The sequence below is a fragment of the Corticium candelabrum genome, assembly GCF_963422355.1.
Source record: "Corticium candelabrum chromosome 1 unlocalized genomic scaffold, ooCorCand1.1 SUPER_1_unloc_1, whole genome shotgun sequence".
NCBI lineage: Eukaryota > Metazoa > Porifera > Homoscleromorpha > Homosclerophorida > Plakinidae > Corticium > Corticium candelabrum.
Genome location: NW_026912656.1, coordinates 1 through 21271, shown reverse-complemented (window position 1 = coordinate 21271; position 21271 = coordinate 1). Strand labels below are relative to the sequence as shown.

Here is a 21271-nt window from a genome sequence, read left to right as displayed (position 1 = left end):
GTGACTTGTCTGCACGTGACTTGTATGCACGTAACTTGTAAAGTGCATACAAAAATAGCATAGAATCATTGGATTCACAGAAACAACTGTATTTGCTGAGTGTCATAACTAAATACTCAAAACTTTTACATATATAGTTTACAGTCGATCAAAATGACTAAATATGCACTGAAGACTAAAAGTAAAATGTAAAGGTCTACGAGTGTGTTCACACCAGGCCTAATTATGATTAGTTTGGCGTTAGTGCACTATAGCTACTCGTTGGCACCGGTCCTAATCATGACCAGTGTTACCGCCATTCTAACGCCGTAGAGAGCAGTATTACCACTCCATTAGTAGCGTTAATGGTTGCACGTGACTTTGACACGTGAGGTAGTATACAAGAAGAGCATGCAGCCGATGTTTCTGATGTGGTGTTGTATGTTTAGAAGTACAAACGCAGCAACAACATGGAGACGTATACGGAAGCGGAGGCTGATGTCCACCACGTACGTTCCTGTACACGTGACAACTTCCTACCATCCCTGAAGAAACTGCCCGAAAAAGCAAACAAAATCTGGCATTACACAAGTAATAAATTCATATTACGCAGAGAAACAAAGCTATTTGAGTTGTATGATAATGCTGCAGCTGTTAGTATAATGACCAGAACTTTGTCAATTCATTGACGACAAAAGAAGAGGATTGAAGTTTGTATAGTAACATCTAGTTCGGGGGGGGGGTGTGGATGATACGGCTAGCTTTGAAGGTTTAGGTAGGCACGCGACGTACAAATTTGTACTAACCAAAACATCTGACAATTCCTGGCTGCATTTATGCGTTCAATTGCGTTTGTTGCAACATCGACTTCTCGGACACTAGACTTCTCTACATTCGTGATGTGCTTACCGCATAGTTTACACGTTGATTAGATCTTCCTGGAAGTTCACCGGCCTGAGGAAATTGTGCATGAGAGACAATCAATCCATCAAACATAGCAAACAAATATTAAACATGCATACCAAGTAAGAATCTATTATGTATGTGTATATAGTAATAGATGATATTGTTTGTATTGCTTTTATATACACTTGTATTTCCGTTCAAAGCTTTGTCAATCAGATAGAGTTAAAATAGAATTAATTAAGTTAAACTATTTGGGATGCAGGATGGAGCCGTACTGCCAAAGCTTATTACATAGCCGACACCAATAGGTCATTATAACAAATAACACTCAAGACCTTTCAGCTCAATATTTGAGTAGCTTTAGTTTTTGTGAGTATATATATTTCAATATCTCTAATGGTGCAGTTAGCATGACTCTAATCATAAGAATGTCTTTCATAAGATAAGGTTATCTAAGACAGCAAAATTTAGCTAATGTTTTACTCTAGTTAAGCCGTAGAGTATCTTCACTTAGTGTCTTAATCAATTTGCTCAGCTGAAGTAACCTAATGAGATTTCTGACTGAAATAGAAAATGTTGTCATTATCACTAAATCACACATAAACAACCTGCCGGCATGGTTTACCGTATGAAATCTAAAGATCTTTATGCTCTACGGGTCTCAATTCTTGAACAAGTTTCAGTGTGCTAGAAAACATCTTTTCAGCTTTGTCGAACTTCAAAAGACGCAACTGACATAAACCGATGTCGTGCAGTACTAAAAGACACAAGTCAACATACAATTAAATTGCAGTCACATTACGTATCAACTAATTAACTAATTTACAATTACATAAATTAACATAATTATGCAAGCCTTGTTACTTGCTTTTGTAAAGTGTTTGAACAGTGACTGTCTTGCAGCATACATTTTATATAACATCTTCTATATCTACATAATCATAAACCACATGCTTCATGACAACTGCATATATACCTATTGCTCTTGCCATTTGGTCTAGAGACCGAGCACCGAGTCGAACTTTCTTTTCCATGTAAAGCAATTTCTTGGCTCTTGCATAATCTCTTCTAGCATATGCTTTCCTTGCTATCAGTCTTAGTGCTACAAACACAAAGTTGAATTCACCAACCTATGGTCTTCTAGCCTCGCACCAGAGCCTCTCGCCCAGTACTACCCAGCTCTCGTATGCTGTCACGACGACATACGGAAATCGGGTAAGACGGCGCGAGAGAATCTGCTACGAAGGTATAGCTCATACCAGTAGCCTTGTTCATGACAGTTTCGTTATCAATTATTATCTCATATGTCCTTCCGAGCCACATCAAACCTGTAATCACCAAACTTGAATATCAGTGCTTACCATTGCGAAAACCTAAAACCTCACATTTCATGCTCGAGTCGTCTTGACTAGAACTTGGAATATATAACAGTACTTTGAGAGATTTCATAAATGCATCTTGTGCTTCATAAACGTGTGACATTTCCAAAATTTTCTCCTTTTGCAAACTTTCAAACTTCTTCCAATGAACAAGTGCAAGGGACAAATAGACTAAAACAGTTGAGCAACGTACAGTTCCAATGCAGTCATAAACAAAAACATGCTACTGTCAGCAATCTACATATCTGTAGTAAAGTGCTAAGTGGGCGCAGCCATTTTGAATGTTTGTTTCGCATGTGCTCGCATACCGTCGCTCCTTAAGTATTAATTTCTGCTCCGCCTTTAGCAAGCAAGCAAGCTTTCCTACATTCCAGCAGCGACTAGTTCCCTTCGCGGTAACCGATGCCTGTACTTTTTGCTCTGTGCTGGCGTTCGTCGTCTAAGATAGTGACGTAGCCAAAAGTCTGTTAATAAATTATTGTCAGTGTGGTTCTTGTTTGTTGTTACTCCGGAGAGTTCTGTGTCGTATCTGGATGCAAATTGAAAAATATTATTAATATAAAAGTTTGTTCCCAGTGCGCTCGCAAACAGCTGAATGTCTTCGCTGTTCTTTTAGCACGCGGCCTTTTCTTAATCCCAAATAGCAACTACTGCTGTTCGCGATGGTGTAAGATCTGTATCTATACGTCGCTGGCGTTCCTCTGCAGTAAGTGATTTCACTCGAATTTCTTTAGAACGGCGCATCGAATCACAACAAAATTTAAACTGCCCTATTCTTACCTCCCACGCGACAGGTCGTTTACTAGCACTGTTACAGCGACGCTAACGACAACAGAATTGTTTGAGTATATCCGGGTCCTCTAAAATGAGGGTACTTTTACACGTGTAGGCACGTCGAATCGCTGCTGTGTTCGACATACCGGCAGTTTGTGTTGTATCCGCCCAATAACCCAATTCTATGATGTCCAAAGTATATTAGGAAATTTGTGTTAATGAACTTAACTAATTTTTTGGGGAAAGAACGGGGTAATCAGCTCGTAAATATTAATAGTATATGGCAAACAATTTATACCATGCACACCGCACCGCATACCTGAATCAGTTGGTAAATGCTTCTGTTCTAGAATATCTAGACACTGTTTAAAATGCTTTAGAGCATCACTGTAGTTCGCCATCTCAAGATATATCTCACCGATCCAGTCATGAGCTTAACAAAAGACAAAATTACCTCATGATGTCATGTTGCGTCAACAACGATATCAAACTAGAAGCAACATCCGCATCATATGAAGAATCCTGCGATTGATGGTACAGCTCTAGTGCCTTCTTGCGCCACTTGAGAGCTTCAGCCAGATTGTCTTCACGCAAGTGTACATCTCCTAATTGGTCTATTACTGCATAACGAAAACAATGAATAAGAGCAGAGCAAACAGTAGACGTTAACAAATGCAGAGGTATATACTGACCATTACATAAAATTCTACGTGAATCCGGCATATGTGCTTCTTGAACGTCTATGCATTCATTCAGTACTCTTAAGCACGCATCCATGTTTCCTAAATTCCTGTAGCATTTTGCAACTTGTCGTTTGCCTACAATAAATAGAATCAACAACAACTGTCACTATATATTCAGTATTAAAATTCAATTTACGTCAACGTACAAACATAAATAGAAAAACTCTCTGGTGGTACTAGAGACTCCAATATAACCAAGGCTTCTTTTGATAATTCCAATGCCCTAGTAAGTCTGTCTTTCGATCCATTAGCTCTGCCAAGTTCACATTCTGAAATCGTAGTCAAAACTACAAATAACAAACAAAAAATATACAAAATTTAAAAAACTCACTGTATATCCACAAAAGCATTTGCAACATACATTTGCAATAGTCTTTTTGTATGTGACACAACAAGAATGTAATGAGAGAATGCACACCGTCACGTCAACAAAGTTTAATTTATGCCCTCCTTATTATTTACTGCTGCTAATTCTAACAAACAAGCACTATATGCATGCCTCCAATTTGACAAAGACTAGGGCAAAGCTAATGTTACAAATGCCACAAAAGATCATACTTCCAGAAATCTCGATGAGGTCGTTGGGAGTGGTTCTGCGAAGAATGTCAAGTGACGCATTCAATAACTCAGCTGCCTTCTCGAAGTCTTTCATTTTTATAAAATACGTTCCTAGCTCTCTCATAACTATAAACAAAAGCAACAGCTTAATATCAGTTTAATAGAACTCTAATTTTCCATTGCTTGCTTCTCAAGGCTAATGAAATTGCTAAAATAATTATAAAATTGAACTGCTTACTGTCCATCTGCTCACATTCATCTAGCTCGTCCACGTATTCCAAGGCCCGTAGAAAGAATTCATTCGCCTTGTCCAGTTTATCCCAATAATAGTAGATTTCTCCCATTTTGCATTCAACTAACAATAAATAGACTATAACTACAGAAAACACCATACCTAGTAGACAAGCATGTATACTTTCCGCATATTCAATCTTTAGTGGTTTCCCAGTACTTTTCAACTGCGACTTCAGCTCTTTTAGATAAAATACTGCCTTTTCAAAGTTTCTTTGCAGCTGATAGCAACCGATGATATTCAACAGCACTACAACAGAGTGTTATATAATTAGACTAATGTTCAAATTTCTTAGAGGGGAAGTCCAACAAAAATGAACTTAACTTGTATGAGTAGATCTTACGAAGACAACTCGATCAGTATAAGTTACTCCGTCTTCGCTTTTGTATACGAGAACGAGCGATGTTTCTGTGATGTGCAACGCCCACGCGTCTGCTCCGCGCTTCCTGGTCGATTAAGCTCCGCCCACTGCACACGAATCAATGCGTTTACGGATAACTGCTACGGATATATTGAAATTGCCGAATGTGAATGCGAAGATATTATGAAGATCTGCCTTCTTGTCGTCAGTGATTCCTCTCTAAAGTAAAATGGTGTCGGTAGAGCTGTTTCCCCGCCAGACTTTGAAGGAGAATTCCTCAATACCACGGCTTACCTACAGAAAGCGCTTGTGCTTGAGTATTTGTTTATCCTTGTTCTTTTAATATCCGAAGAGAAACGTTCAGCACGCTGTCTGGCGTGTGCAACAGAGAATGATCCTATTTGTACATCCGGGATTGTACCCTTCTACCAATCAGCGGCCGAAGAAAGTGAGCAAACCGGATGTGAAAATAGGGACGTCCTCTGTAGCACACGCCAAACGACGCGCTGAACGTTTCTCTTCAGATATCAAAAGAACAAGGATAAACAAATGCTCAAGCACAAGCGCGTTCTCTAGGTAAGCCGTGGTATTGAGGAATTCTGCTTCAAAGTCTGGCGGGAAAACAGCTCTACCGACACCATTTTACTTTAGAAAGGAACCACTGACGGCAAGAAGGCAGATCTTCATAACATCTTCGCATTCACATTCGGCATTCTCGATATATCCGTAGCAGTCATCCGTAAACGCATTGATTCGTTTGCAGTGGGCGGAGCTTAATCGACCAGGAAGCGCGGAGCAGGCGCGTGGGCGTTGCACATCACAGTAACATCGCTCGTTCTCGTATACAAAAACGAAGATAACGGAGTACCTTATACCGATCCATTTGTCTTCGTAAGATCTACTCATGCACGTTAACTTCGTTTTTGTTAGACTTCCCCTTTAAGGTATGCACTAGAACACAATTTTTTTTTATAAAATATACCCAAACTATTATTAATACAATTACAGTACTTACAATAGTATTAAACAATGATAATCTATTGTAATAATCTATTACACATCAAAAACCGAACAGGCTATAAATCCACATAACAAATATGGCTCAAACACTAATCCGTCATCTAACTACAGTGAAAAGAGATAACCTGCTGATGATAAAAAACAGATAAATAATAAAATGTTGTTACGACCTTAAAGAAGTTATTGGTTTATAATATACTAATTGGATGAGAGTAGAGGCGTTTAAATAAAATTTATATTTTGCACAGAACATTATGTCTACAGTATAATATTGTCACATCATGATCAGTTACTAAACCTGATTTTACACATCATAAAAGACACAAATGTGTTAATAATGCTTAAAGATTGCAATTTAGCTTCAGGTAAACAAATTAATGATGCAGTGTAATACATGAACTATAAATAAACGACTGGTTAGTTTATTCAAATGATGCAAGTCTACAAATTCGTCTTGTTGTCGTTTTGCATCTACGTCAAATAAAGGAACAATCGAGTTAAGATAATCTTCATGTGTAAACAAAACAGTACATTTCGTTAGTGATCCAGTGAAAGTAAAACAAACAAAAAGCTATAGATCAGTGTGTTACGTTCCATATTTCACACAACGTCATCTTCCAAACTTTCACACTTTCAATTAAATTTTGAAGCGTGATAGACTCAATTTCTATCATTAATTAAACTACTTGCAGTTATTCTGAACATTACAAATCATCTCACGTCCTAATTAGATGCTTCAATAATCATTGCAGATTACCATTTCTATGTTGTCCATACAGATCATTCCTCTGGTCTTGTCTTAACCCATCAATAATCTTCTTTGCTTCCATCGCCACAGCTAGTGCCTCTTTTACCTTCAACTTCTGATAATGTGCCCCTCCCACCATGTTCATTGCTAATCAAATAACACCAACTGTTACAAACACACATTCTCTTCGACGTCAGACGCTGCAGTTATACAGTATATACCTGATAGTAAAATCAAGTACTTGTCTTCGTCTAATTCAAACTGTGACTGACTTATAAAGCTGCACAATTTTTCACTCAAATAGCAAGTCATCTCAGCTGGCTGAAAATGCATGGATATATTCACTGCGTACAAGGCTAAGCTTAAGCAGGTCTCTTCTACAACACCAGCTAGCAACACATTTTTAGCCAAAGAACACAAGTGAGAAACGAGTTGAGATCGATCATCAGCTGGGAAAGTCATAAAATCTTTGTCGCATTTAGGAAGTTGAGAGAACAAACGTTTGCAAAGGTCAGTTAGTTTACATTCTGTCTCACCGAGTTGCTGATGCATGCGTTCCATCACTGTTGACTGCACCAATGGATGAATATTTAAAGTGTAACCTCCTGCAGTCTCGAACCATTCAACCAAATTGTGTGAAGACAAAGCTGAGACACACAAACTGTACTCATACTGAGCAGCATCACGAAACACGAGAGGACGAACTAGCTTCTCTGGAATGTCCCTTGAAGACAGAAATGATGCATACTTAAGGAGTGACAATGCTTTTGGATTCTCTCTTGCCAGCAAGTCAATGTCCATCTGCCACGTCAGATGAACATGACTTGAAGACAAAAAATTTCTCATATATTTGACAACATTTTTGTTGCGTTCACTCATATTCAATCCATCAATCTCCATGTCGGTCAACCTTTTCAAATCAGCAGGATTACTTAAACGAGCTAGCAAGAGTTCTTCATGAAGGCAACCGGCATTGAAGTAACGCAAAAGCTTGTCGAAATCCAATGCCAATGCCTCAAGTTTTACTTCTTCTGTTTGCAGCAATTTGTAATATTCATCATAACTAAGACGAGCCTTTCTCACATATGTGCCTGCATGAGCAAGAGCAATTGGTAGCTTTTCTATGGGAGGCCGGATCGCTAACTTAGTTATTGCTGCTTTTTCTTGACTGTTGAATGGTTGGCGACCAGACCATTTGGATAGAGCTGACACAGCATCTTCATCTTCCAAACAACCAAGAGAGATGACATGACTTACTTGCTGCAACGCTGAACAATCATCACATCGAGTTGTGATCAATACGTGGACACGAGAAGACGAGCGAGGAAGAACTTTAGGCAAGAATGAGAGATCATCTGCACCATCATAAACCAGCAGCATTTTGTGACGCTTGTTGACGTGATCAAGCAGCTCTTCATTGATAACTTCTAACGGATTGTTGCTGATGTTTTCAAATTGACTTTGTCGACATGCAACGGAAGTTAGACACAACACTGAGAGCTGTAATGAAAAACTGTGGTGACTTGTTGACACAAAATTAAACTATGTAGATGTTCTTACTTACATTGTATATGACTGAGCTTGTAAGTGTCGCCCATGATTCTGCATTAAAATAGAGCACTCCATTGCTATACAAGTGTTTCCATAGCAATGCATATTTAGCAATCAAAGATGATTTCCCCATTCCACCCATTCCTTTAACCACCTATATCCAATACAAAAACAATATTGTCAAGGTCTTAATTATAATCGTATTAGCTGGTTTGTACACACCACACAACAAAACTCAAATGCAGTACACACATCTGGAGGTTTTCCTCCCCACAGTGTGTTGGCCAAACTTGTCAATTCTATCTTGCGCCCACAAAATTGTTTTTCTTCCATTAGCTGAATAGGAAACACTGTACCTAACACAAAATAAATATTACAATTTAGTATTAAATGTTATTCTATAATATAGACCTCGTAATCAACAGCGGATATCTAATTAATAACCTAGCACAAGTATAATCAGTATAAGATTAAAGTACAAGTGAAAAAATGACAAAATCAGACTTTCAAATAAACTTAGTTATTGCAAACACTGTACCGCAGCCTAAAACTAGGATCGATAATAATAAATAAAAATTCAAAGCCACAATATTTATTGCCCATATTCTTAGTTTTGGTTATCAACATCTACAACATTGACTACTTACTGTTAACAGCTTCAGCTTCATTCTTTTCTTCAATGTGTTTCATCGCCTCCTTCACAATCTCTATTTTTGCATTGTCTCCAAACTTGAGATGCCATTTGCATAGCATGCCATGTGCTTGCTCTCTCTTCGTATGAACCTCCAATTCTACCATTTCAATATCATCATTGCTCAAGTTCAAACGTTTTGCCAAATCACGCCAAAAGCCATCCACAACAGCAGACAAATCAAAGAGCTGACTTTCCCTTGACCAACGACCTACAAAATTACAAAATATACATTTGAATTCATAGGTTGCACTCCGAACATCACTACTTACTGATGACAGACTTCTTTTCAGTGATAAAATGTCTCAAAAATGCAGCTGATGTACAAGTAGCATAAGGTTCATAATAGCTCAGCTTGCTGGCCTCGGTACCATAATCAGATATTCCTTTCATCACAGCTGGCAATCCTGGGCTGAAGCTGGCTGTTGCTTGTTCCATAAAGAAATGAGATTCTCTATCAATAGCTTTGATGTCGTGATCTGCCATACGCAGTCTCACTTCTCTCATTTCTGTGTCAAGTTTCTCAGTCTCCATTGACATTGATCCTATTGATGCAGCTATAACAGTAATGGTATTGTCCTCACAAGGAAATTCGACTTGGTCATGAGGATACAGCTCTCCTGCTTTAGTTGACTTGTATTCTCGAGTTGTACGTTCTCCATGCACCAATGGTTCCTGTTCTTTTTGCATCTTCTCCAAGGTCTCGTTGATGTTGAGTTTAGTGAGGCTTGGAAGCTTGAGCACCACATTTGTTAGAAGCATCTTCTTTGCAATTGGCTGTTGGTCTAAAACACACTTCAGCAACAAGTCCTTTACATATCGTGGACTAGGACGATATAATTTATCAGGAACATATGATAACCACTTGCGATTCTTTCTTGTCTGGACAAGCTCATTTAATGACGGAAACAGCGTTTTATTCAATTTTATGTAGCGAGCACGAGGTTGAAAAGTTCCGTCTGCCTTCTTCAACCCCTCACATTCCGTTGTCGTTCTCTTCGCCACCACAACTGTCCCATACTCTATTCCTTTGTTCCTGTCTTCTTCTCCTGAACAAATGCCCGTCATCGCAATCAAACCAACAGAGAAATGCTTTGCCAAGTCGGCAACAAGCTTCATGGTTTCAATGCCATCACATTCTATCTGAGCTACCATGGCAATAGTAAATGGCAAACCGTTCCATCCACGACATAAACGGACGTTGTAAGGAAGATCAGTGTGAGCTCCTTCAAACGTGCTGCTTGTTTCGTGCTGAAACACATCAAGTGCCACCTGGAGATCTGACTCCCGAGGGCAAACAATTAGCACATCAAAATAATCTCGTTTGGCCATCTCAACAGTAATAGCACAATGCAGCAAAACAACAAATGCTCAATAGGTTGCTGGTAACTTTAATCTTCACTCGTATAGGATTTCTCTCTCTCTCTCTCTCTCTCTCTCTGCATAATTAATAAATAAGCACCATATGATACGCATTGCTTATCAACATAAAAAAGGTTTCATTTCAATTGAAAACCCAAAAACAACATACAAGCCGTGCAAAATTGAACATATATAATACAAGTATCAACGGGTGTAGATCATCACTAGCCATGCAGCCACTGTCTCATGACCAGTCTCGTTGTGCATTGGAGTTTCCTCATTCAATCTTCAAACGAGACTGATCACGAGACGAAACTAACTAAACAACAGAGAGAAATATAATCACAAGCCATTACAGCATAACACACTATTTTCCAACGTACAACAAGTTTCTATTTCCTTCAAGCTCGTCTGTGTCTACTCTTGACTTCGCCTATCTCCTAGGGCAAGAACGACGTCACGGACTATGGAGATCATTTCATTAGCTAAACCATTTACGCGAACGTCACGTCATCCTTCTAAGGCGACTAAGTAAGACGTTTTACAGAGGAAACGCGAATTACAGTGAACTATCATCAAACCTCCCTGGAGCGAATAAACAAATCGTAAACGTCGTCTAAGTGTATTCCCGGCCGCACTTATACTCGGGTCCTACTCCTTACATAATAATTCTCACTTCTCACCTTATAGGGCTTAAGCCTTGGCTCTCTTCGTAACGAATTGATGCGTTTCCTTTGGTTGAAAGCGCACAATCACCAAACGTATTGCATCATACCGTTAGCTAATGACTTTCACTCCTACTTCAAACCACAGATTGGCCTTCCTCGCCAACCCTAGGCCTCCTACGATTTTGCACTTTCTGTCTAAACGCAGTAATATGTATATCTATGGCTCTGTTTACTCTCTGGGTAAACTCCTGTCTCACTACTGTATGCTGTATAGTAGTGTCACTACATTTTCTAGATTTTCTAGCCTCGCAATCTACTATTAGGCATCATTGCGGCAGCACGTGATTCGCTCTGCAGATGATCGCGGGAGGAGGAGCTAAAACGCTGCACGTGCGTCTGTTAGCGAGAGGTGTTCCCTACATGGTATCGCTAACACTGCACCATACAGCGATCAACAAGGATTCTAACAACATTCCTGCCAACTCTCCCGCTTATCGTGGGAGATTCCCGCTTATCAGGCAGACCCCTCGCGTGTCCCCATTTGGCACAAATCTGCCGAAAACCAATTACTTATTTAAGACCGCATTCAAGAGGTAATGAGTGTGCCTTTCGTCCTTTGTGAGGAGTGGATGTGGTAGGCTGTTTGTATGCATGAAAGTCAATGTCACAACCAGTAATGACATTGGCGACCGAATGCACACACACACACACACACACACACACACACACACACACACACACACACACACACACACACACACACACACACACACACACACACACACACACACACACACACACACACACACACACACACACACACACACACACACACACACACACACACACACACACACACACACACACACACACACACACACGCACACAACTAAGGATTAACTGCCTATTTAGTAGGATTGTTCAACAGGCTCATGTGCAATGATAGGCAATGCATGTGACAAGACGCTGTACATAGCTAATAGCTACTTGTAGCGTCGAGAACGCATGAAAGAGATTTAATGACACAACATAGAGCATCTGCATATGTGAGCTTGTAGTGTACCAACTGTTATACTGACAGCCCTTGAATTTCCAAGTCATTGCAAAATTGTCAAAACTGTAACATCCAATAGAGCAGTTCTAGCTACCATTGTAACCAACACAGTTAAACTACGTGCCATTGCCGTTGACTCAAGTACAGATCATCTGGGAGTTGCTTGAGGCACCGCAAATAAGATGCCTGGAACGTCATTTGGTCATGCCCATTGGAGGTGATGTATCTGGTTGCTGTTTGTAAAGTAGGTAAGACTCCCTCTATAAGTAGACCAAAATTATAAATCAAAAATCACAATAAGCGAAAGATTACAAATCTCACTGATTAAGATGTTGTATGTACAAAAAAGGAGTCTATCAGTTGGTTTGTTCTTCTTGCTAGTTCTTTTCTTAAATACAGTGTCAGATCTGGCATTTTGAATGTTGAGACGGATGTTGTAAGAAAGATCAGTGTGAGCTCCTTCAAACGTGATGCTTGTTTCGTGTTGAAACACATCAAGTGCAGCCTTCAGCTCTGAATCCTAGAAGCAAACAATAAGCACCTCAAAATAATCTCAATTGGCCATCTCAACAGAGATAGCACAAACGACAGAACAGCAAACATTCAATAAGCTGCTGCTAACTTTAATCTTCACTCATATAGAACTCCTCTCTCAATCCTGAGTACATCTAATCAATAAATTTATAAGTATCATGTGATACACATTGCTTATTAATTTAAAACATGTTTCAGTTGAATAGAAAACACAAAGGCAACACACAACCTTTGCCAATTTATACATAGAATACCTAAATTTATCAATGTATGTAGATTGACGCTAACTATGCAGCCATATAGTATCCGTGAACAGTCTCTTTGAACTCTGGACTGTTCTGATTTCATGCAATAGTCAAAACGAGACTGAACAAACTAAGCAACAGAGAGGAAAGTATACGACAAGATGTGCACAGCAAGTTTAAACCTCATCTGTCTTGTCTACCGTTGACTTCGCCTATCTCATTGGACAAGAGTGACGTCATTGACTGTGGGGATCGTTCCACTAGCTAAAACAGTGACACAAAACCGTCACGTCATCCTTTTAAGGCGACCAAATACTTGAATTACAGCAGACTGTCATCAAACGTTCCCAGAGCCATTAGAAAACTCGTAAGCGTGTCGTCTAGGTGCATTCTCAGTGGTAACTAGACTCGGGGTTCTAATGCGTACACTAAAGTTCTTTCACTTCTTACCTTACGGCTTGGTCTTGGATCTCGTCTTTACTCTCGTGGGCTTGAGGCGTTTCCTTTGAAAAATGAAAGTGAACAAGGGTATTGCATCAAACCGTTACCTAATGCCTTTCACTCCTACTTCCAACCACAGATTGGCATCCTTCACGAACCCCATGCCTCCTACGATTTTGTGCCAAACGCAGAATATGTGTATTTATGGCTCTGTTTTATTTACCGATAATATAAACTTTTGTATCGTTATGCTATATTCCGTATGCTGCATGGTAGAGCTTCTAGATGTACTAGCTTCTCAAGCTATTAAGCTTTCTTCTCCGCTTTCACGTGTTGCGCTATCGTTTTTGTAGCACGTGAGTCGCTCTAAAGAAGATCGCGGGAGAAGGAGATAAAGAGGCTACACGCGTGCATGTGTTTGCGCGAGGTGTTCCTTAGATGGTATCGATAACACGGCACCACACTCGATGAACAAGGACGCTCACAACAATCCTGCCAGCTCTTCCGCATCACGCGGGAGTATCCCAATTATCAGACAAGTTCGCGTGTCCACAATTTTCCGCTTACTTAATGAGTTTGTACTTCGTCCTTACAAAATCTGACTATACACAAGTGATGATTTCATATTACGCAGAGAAAGAAAGACTATTTGAGTTGTATAATAGTGCTAAAGACCAGAATGTCGTCAATTCATTTACAACAAAAGACGAGGTTTGAAGTTTGTATAGTAACCTCTAGTTCTAGTGAGATGATACGGCTATCTTTGAAGGTTTACGTAGGCACGCGACATACAAATTTGTACCAACTAACACATCTGCTACTCCTGCCGGCCTGTATGCGTTCAATTGCGTCTGTGCAACATCAACTCCTCGGACACTAGACTTCACTGCATTCGTGATGTTCTTACAGCATGGTTTACGCGTTCAACCTTCCTGCAAGTACATTTGGCCTGAGGCAATTGATGCATTAGAAACAATTAATCAATCAAACATAACAAACAATACAACATGTATGCAAAGTAAGAACCTATTATGCATATGTAGCTATAAGTTACGATTGTCTCTTTTGTTGTTGTAAGCACCGGGTTAAGTTGTTGTTCATGATACGTATAAACAATAATTGTTTTTATCTCTGCTAGATTGTCTTGCAGCACTGCGACAACTAACAGGAATTGGCTTTCTTAACATGAAGAATATCACATAGCCAATCTAATATGGCATACTGAAGCACTCTAGATGAACTTAAGTTTGATATTTGGGGCAGTCTTGGTGACCTGCAAATATAATGTTGAAGTTACCAGGACTTCAGACATGCTAACTGTTTATATGGAAGGTCGTCCTGAGTAAGGTAACATATAAGAAAGTAATATATTTAAATTATAGTTAGCAATAAAGTTTAGAAATTCTTGATTACATGAGCATTGCTAATATAACTGTACTAGAGACAGTAATATGAATGACCATACATAAAAAGAACGATTACTATCTGTGAAAACAGTTTCCAAAACTTGCAGCTCTATTTCATTGCATCGCTATACTTCTATTCTGCATGTCCCATACCTCCAATTAATGTGTCAGCAACTGAACCAGTTCAATAAGATGATTAACTGAAAGGAAAGGTAGACATATAAATCTTGAATGTTTCAGCAACTGAGCCAGTGCAATGAGATCTTTGACTGAAAAAAGGTACACATATAAGCTGCCATTATGCCACATCACACTTAAGTTGTTGGCATGCTTTAGATTACTGTATGAAATCTGATGATCTTCAAGCTTTGTCTGTTTCAGAGATTCAACAAGTTTCAGTGTTTGAGTAAATCTCTTCTCAGCTTTGCTAAACAGTGACAGGCGCTGCTGACACAAACCGATGTTATAAAGAACTAAAAACAAAAAGCCAAATCAACTGGTGCAAAAAAAGACAGCAATATCTGGCACCGAATACTTTATGTTCTCTAAATGTCATAATAGGCTTTATCGCCAGTGCATAATGGAAAGCATCCCTAGAAGCTTATGATAGCCCCAGGCCTTCCCTTGCAATACATTAATCCTATACACATGCATACGTCACCAACATAAGTATAAACAACATGGTACATGCAGACACCTGCATACCAATAGCTCTCGCCATTGAATGCAAAGAGTTTGTAGTAAGTCGAACTTTCTTTTCCATGTGAAGCAGTTTGTTGACTCTTGCATAATCTCTGTGATCATACGCTGTCTTTGCCATCAGTCTTAGTGCTATAGAATGATAACAGAAGAACGGCACAGCACTAAAACATTTAGACATCACGGAGTACTTACTAGCAGCTCTGTCTTTCACAATCTTGTTATCTACTGTTGTTAAATATGTGATAGAAAGTTCTTTAAAACCTGTAATGAACAAACATATATATATATATATATATACTCGTAATCATCACTGCAAACAATTCAAAATCTCACATTGTAAAACATTCTGATCACAACCTGAATCAGACAACAGTATGCGGAGAGCTTTAATATATGCATCTCGTGCTTGATAGATTCTTGTAAATGACAATTCGGTAATAGCCTATTCTCTGCTTTGCACCAACATTTCCATATGAGTCCTCCCGAAATACAAATACACTAGCATGGTTGGAAAGCAATCATAAAGAAAAACCTTATAATCAGCAATAAAGTATGCCAAACCATCAATATTATTGCATACCTTTACCATAAATGGTACCAGACCGTAAGTACATCCATTTGTGTTCAACAACTTCTAAAGACTGCTCCAAATATTTCAAGGCATCCATAAAGTTGTACATATCAAAACATAGGAAGCCAGTCTCTGCAAAAGCTTAAAAGAACAAATTACCTCATAATGTCATGTTAAGTCAAGCATGTTATCAAACCAGCAATAATTGGTTTACGAAACGAAAAAGCATCCAGCTGCTGGTAGCACGCTAATTCTTCTTTGTACCACTTGAGAGCTTCAGTTGGATTGCCATCATGCATATGTGCAACTGCCAAATCTCTTAATACTGCATAAAATATAGTAGCACAACAACAACGACAACACAATAGACACAAGACAATAGACTGACCGTCAAATAAGGTAAAATCAGGCATATTTCTTTTGTCAACGTCTATACATTCTTTCAGTATACTTACACGCATTTTCGTGTCTCCTAATACTCTGAAGCATTTAGCAATTTGCCGTTTGCCTTCAGCAAAAAGAAGCAACCAAAATTGGCACAACGTTGTCAGAAACACACAAACAAATTACATTGAAATTCACAAAAAATAACAATGTTATTGTCTGATGGTAGCCAAGACTGAATTACAGACAAAGCGTTTTTTGCTAATTCCAATGCTTCAGCAAGATTGTCCTTCGATCCATTGGCATGACGTATCTTACAGACTGACAGCATTCTCATAGCTAGACGAAACCACGAACAAGACATAATCAAAAACGACACTTATAACATAAATTTACTCTACAAATATTTACTCAACCATACATTGCAGCAGGTCGAGACACCATGTGTTCTATATTCAGCATTTACACCATGTCATCCGATATTTACTGTCTACGGCTATAACTCAATAGACCAATAAAAAGAAAGTCTCGATCTACCTATTTCAACTACAGGATTTTGGCTAAAATCCTATCCAAAGACGTACAGTAATAATACAAATACAACGTAATTCAGTGACATGACAAATTTGATGTCAAACACACAGCATACGTCAATGCAAATATTTTACCTTCACATACCAACACGCCATCATTGGGAGTGGTTCTCTGACAACTGTCGAGTAACGAATTCATAATATCAGCTGCTTTTTCAATTTCTCCAATTTGTAGCAAACAATTTCCCAATTCCGGAATAACTATACGACACAAACCACAATTTGACGTCAATTTGATTAATAAAAGTTTTAATTTCCACTACATAATTAGTAAAAAAACTCTTTGAATTAATTGCTCACGTTTGAACTGGGCATTCTTCTCTAGATGATCAAGGTTTTTCACGACACGAAGAAGCAATTCTTTTGCTTTGTCTAGTTTGCCCAATTCATAGTACTTCCATAGCATAAAGCATTCATCTAACAAATTGAATAAATTACAGCTGCAAAATACTACCCATTAAACAAATCTATCTTTGCATTACTTTTAAAACACAAAACATCAAACTCTTTTCTAGAGGTTTCCATCAGCAATGTAAGCTCTTTCAGACAAATTTCTGCTTGTTCAAAGTTACTTTGCTTCTGATACAAATCAATGAGATTCAACAGCACTATACAACAAATTAAACTGTTAATTACACTAGCATAATGCCACAAACTCAGCTATATGAGCCAAAAGAAACGGAACTTTGTAAATGTCATAAGACTTGGCGAGTAGGTAAACGTATAGGGTTGAACTGCATGTGACTTTCGGTCTGCGGGCTATGTGACTGCATAGTTGGCTATGTATTGTCACGCTTCAAAAATGTGCCATGCCTTGTGTGTGCCTGTACGGACCAGTACTTGCGATTGACCATACATGGCAACCAGAGATATTGCGCAAAACGTTCCTAAAACAGTTCCTTGCCAGAACAGTGTAATTAGTGTTCGCGATTGCCAGGTCTTGTCAGAACTAGGCAACAGAACTTACCTGTCTGGAACTGATAATGCGAAATCCATTGCTTTCGCTGATTACGGCAGTTATAACAGAACCTGACATTACCACAAACCTATCGTTAACCTTAACTTATTATTAACATTAACACTAACACTAACATTAACCTATGTTTCAACTGTCAGAATGTACTGCGGCTCCTGTGTAGCCCAATTACGGAGAAGCATTTTCTTTATGTAGTTTGTGGCAGCCACGGACGTCATACTCTGCTAGAATGGTTAATATTATGCATTGTCATAATGTAGCTCACAATAACGTCAAACGTGTGAACAAATGACACAACCACTCTCCAGTGATTTGATGTAAAAAACGCAAGTGCAGTAATAGTTGATCATGAGTATTTAGTTAACTCACTTTCATACAGCAGCACTTGCTAAGCTTAACACATTTGTTAACTTCATTGTTTTGACAAACACTCAATAGCTATTATCATATTTCAATTCGAGAAATTTACTTCAGTTAAACAATAACGATATGAATCTCTTGTCATAAGATGTATTACCGTATTCATCATCACAGCTTACCAATTTCAAGCAGTGCGTATAATGCCTTCTTCTCGCTTGGTCTTAAACTTTCAATCAATTTCTTGGTTTCTAAGGATACAGCTAATGCCTCTCTTAATTTCAGATTTAGTTGATGTGTGAAGGCCATAAAAGTGCTTGCTAAATACCACAAAGAAGATAAGAAATCCTCCTCAACATGAGAAACACTAGTTATACCTGCTGATAGATAAAAGCATCTCATCTCATTTGACTGACATTGCAACTGGCTTGCAAATACATAAAAAGTCTCAATCAAATAGCGAGATGTCTGAGCTGGCTGCCAATACATAGAAGAATAACAGGCACGCGTAACAAGATTTAAGCAAAGCACCGTTTCTACACGAGCTAGCACCACATTCATAGCCAAAGAACCCAAATGAGATACAAGTTGAGATGGCTGATCAGCTGTAAATGTAAGTTCGTCAATTTCATCAGCAGATAGTTGAGACTGCAAATGTTTACAGAGATTAGATAGTTTACGTTTAGTCTCATTGGGCTTCTTCTTGATGCGTTCTATCACTGTTGACTGTACTAATGGATGAATGTTCAAAGTGTAACCTTCTGCTGTTTCGTGCCATTCAACTAAATTGTGTGAAGACAAAGCTGAGACACACAAACTGTACTCATACTTGGCAGCATCAGAAAACACAAGAGGTCGAACTAGTCTTTCCGGAATGTCCCTTGAAGACAAAAATGATGCATATTCAAGAAGTAACAATGCTTTTGGATTCTCTCTTTCAACCAAATCAATGTCCATTTGCCATGTAAGGTGAACATGACTGGAAAACAAAAAGTTTCTAATATTTGTAACAACATCTTTGTCACGTTTACTCATCTTCAATTCATCAATATTCACGTCGGTCAATCTTTTCAAATCTGCGGGCTGAGTTAGACAAGCTTGCAAAAGTTGTTCATAAAGGCAACTGGCATTGAAGTAATGCAACAGTTTGTTGAGATCCAATGCCAATGCCTCAAGTTTCACTTTTTCTGATTTCAACAATTTGTAATATTCATCATAACTAAGACGAGTCCTTCTCACATATGTACCCGCATGAGCAAGAGCAATTGGTAGCTTTTCTATGGGAGGCTCGATTGCTAACTTAGTTATTGCTGCTTTTTCTTGAACGTTTGACGGTTGGCGACCAGACCATTTGGTTAGAGCTGACACAGCATCTTCATCTTCCAAACAACCGAGAGAGATGACATGACTTACTTGCTGCAACGTCGAACAATCAGCACATCGAGTTGTGATCAACACATGAACACGAGAAGACGAGCGAGGAAGAACTTTAGGCAAGAAAGAGAGATCATCTGCACCATCATAAATCAACAGCATTTTGTGATGCTTGTAGATGTGGTTAAGAAGCACTGCATTGTTAACTTCTAACGGATTGCTGCTGATGTTTTCTAGTGGACATGGGATGGAGGTTAGACACAAGACTGAGAGCTACGATGAGAAACCGTAATAAATTGTCTACACAATAATAAACTTAAACTATGTAGTTGATTTGCTTACATTGTATGAGACTGAGTTTGTGAGACTTGCCCATGATTCTGCATTAAAATACAGTACTCCATCACTATACAAGTGTTTCCATAACAGAGCATATTGAGCAGTCAAAGATGATTTTCCAACTCCGCCCATTCCTTTAATCACCTAAATGCAATAGAAAATCAAGCATAATTACTACCAAGCATTAAAATTAAATTATCTTGTTTGTATACTCACCACACAACAAAATTCCAATAACTTAGAGCCATCTGGAGTTCTTCCTCCCCACATTGAATTGGCCAAAGTTGTCAACTCTTTCTTCCGCCCACAAAATTGTTTCTCTTCCATTAGCTGATGAGGAAAAACTATACCTAACACACAATACAATCACAAATTAGTGCTCAACTCTTGTCATATAATTCTCGTAACTTTCAGTAAAGTTCTCACACTCCAATCAACAACAGAAACAGATATTTACTATCTAACGTACCACAATTCCAGTAAATATATGCTTAAAGACAAGTAAACCAACTACAAAACTAAACTTTCTATTAGACTTAGTTATTAGACACTGCAATGCAGTCTAAAATGGTATTTACAATTAAAATGCCAATACTCTTAAGTTTATTGTTAGTTATCAACATCTATAACATTGTTCTCTTACTGTCAATAGCTTCAGCCTTCTTCTTTTCTTCAATATGTTGCATCTCCTCTTTTACCATCTCCAGTATCTTTACATTGTCTCCTACCTTGGACTGCCATTTGCAAAGCATCATATATGCTTTCTCTCTCTTCGTATGAACCTCCAATTCTACCATTTCAATTTCATCCTTGCTCAATTTGAGACGTTCAGCCACATCACGCCACCTGCCACTCACAACAGCAGACAAATCAAAGAGCTGAGATTTCACTGATCGAAAACCTACAAAATTAGAAAACATTTCACTTCACTGGCCGCTCTCTGTCAGACTGAATGTCACTACTTACTGATGACAGACTCCTTTTCAGTGATAAAATGCCTCAAAAATGCAGCTGATGTACAAGCAGCATAAGGTTCATAATAGCTCAGCTTGCTGGCCTCGGTACCATAGTCAGATATTCCTTTCATCACAGCTGGCAATCCTGGGCTGAAGCTGTCTGTTGCTTGTTCCATAAAGAAATGAGCTTCTCTATCAATAGCTTTGATGTCGTGATCTGCCATACGAAGCCTCACTTCTTTCATTTCTGTGTCAAGTTTCTCAGTCTCCATTGACATTGATCCTATTGATGCAACTATAACAGTAA

At 38.7% G+C, this 21271-nt stretch overlaps 2 protein-coding genes and 1 long non-coding RNA gene across 3 annotated transcripts; all 3 read right to left on the bottom strand.

Moving 5' to 3' along the window:
* Positions 1-1244: 1244 nt before the first annotated feature.
* LOC134197833 (uncharacterized) lies at positions 1245-10334 on the bottom strand. Its single transcript, XM_062667179.1, has 18 exons — positions 9275-10334; positions 8959-9213; positions 8534-8667; positions 8325-8465; positions 6982-8260; positions 6770-6907; positions 4755-4880; positions 4578-4694; positions 4340-4465; positions 3928-4068; positions 3731-3856; positions 3530-3658; positions 3358-3471; positions 2271-2435; positions 2145-2213; positions 1862-1987; positions 1511-1642; positions 1245-1446 (listed from the first exon to the last, which is right to left on the bottom strand). The coding sequence occupies exons 1-17, from the start codon at positions 10332-10334 to the stop codon at positions 1521-1523; spliced, it is 4368 nt and encodes a 1455-aa protein (XP_062523163.1). The 3' UTR covers positions 1245-1446; positions 1511-1520.
* Positions 10335-14687: 4353 nt separating this feature from the next.
* On the bottom strand, positions 14688-15537 carry LOC134197835 (uncharacterized). The gene is made up of 3 exons (XR_009972701.1): positions 15248-15537; positions 15054-15185; positions 14688-14981 (listed from the first exon to the last, which is right to left on the bottom strand). It is a non-coding gene; the product is annotated as an uncharacterized LOC134197835 (long non-coding RNA).
* A 395-nt stretch (positions 15538-15932) lies between these two features.
* On the bottom strand, positions 15933-21250 carry LOC134197834 (uncharacterized). The gene is made up of 13 exons (XM_062667180.1): positions 20975-21250; positions 20652-20909; positions 20225-20358; positions 20012-20152; positions 18673-19942; positions 18478-18615; positions 17445-17570; positions 17263-17379; positions 17038-17163; positions 16556-16708; positions 16182-16493; positions 15995-16126; positions 15933-15946 (listed from the first exon to the last, which is right to left on the bottom strand). Exons 1-13 carry the CDS (start codon positions 21240-21242, stop codon positions 15933-15935), a joined length of 3189 nt encoding a protein of 1062 aa, XP_062523164.1. The 5' UTR covers positions 21243-21250.
* Between the last annotated feature and the right edge of the window lie 21 nt (positions 21251-21271).

Coding starts and splice junctions, on each gene's coding strand:
- LOC134197833 (XM_062667179.1), bottom strand. CDS start 10,334: ATGGCCAAACGAGATTATTTTGATGTGCTAATTGTTTGCCCTCGGGAG. Junction 4,695..4,754: donor AAAGATTGAATATGCGGAAA/GTATACATGCTT, acceptor ATTTATTGTTAG/TTGAATGCAAAATGGGAGAA. Junction 3,472..3,529: donor TGATGCGGATGTTGCTTCTA/GTTTGATATCGT, acceptor TCTTTTGTTAAG/CTCATGACTGGATCGGTGAG.
- LOC134197834 (XM_062667180.1), bottom strand. CDS start 21,242: ATGTCAATGGAGACTGAGAAACTTGACACAGAAATGAAAGAAGTGAGG. Junction 20,153..20,224: donor TATTGGAATTTTGTTGTGTG/GTGAGTATACAA, acceptor TATTGCATTTAG/GTGATTAAAGGAATGGGCGG. Junction 17,380..17,444: donor TGATGTTTTGTGTTTTAAAA/GTAATGCAAAGA, acceptor TCAATTTGTTAG/ATGAATGCTTTATGCTATGG.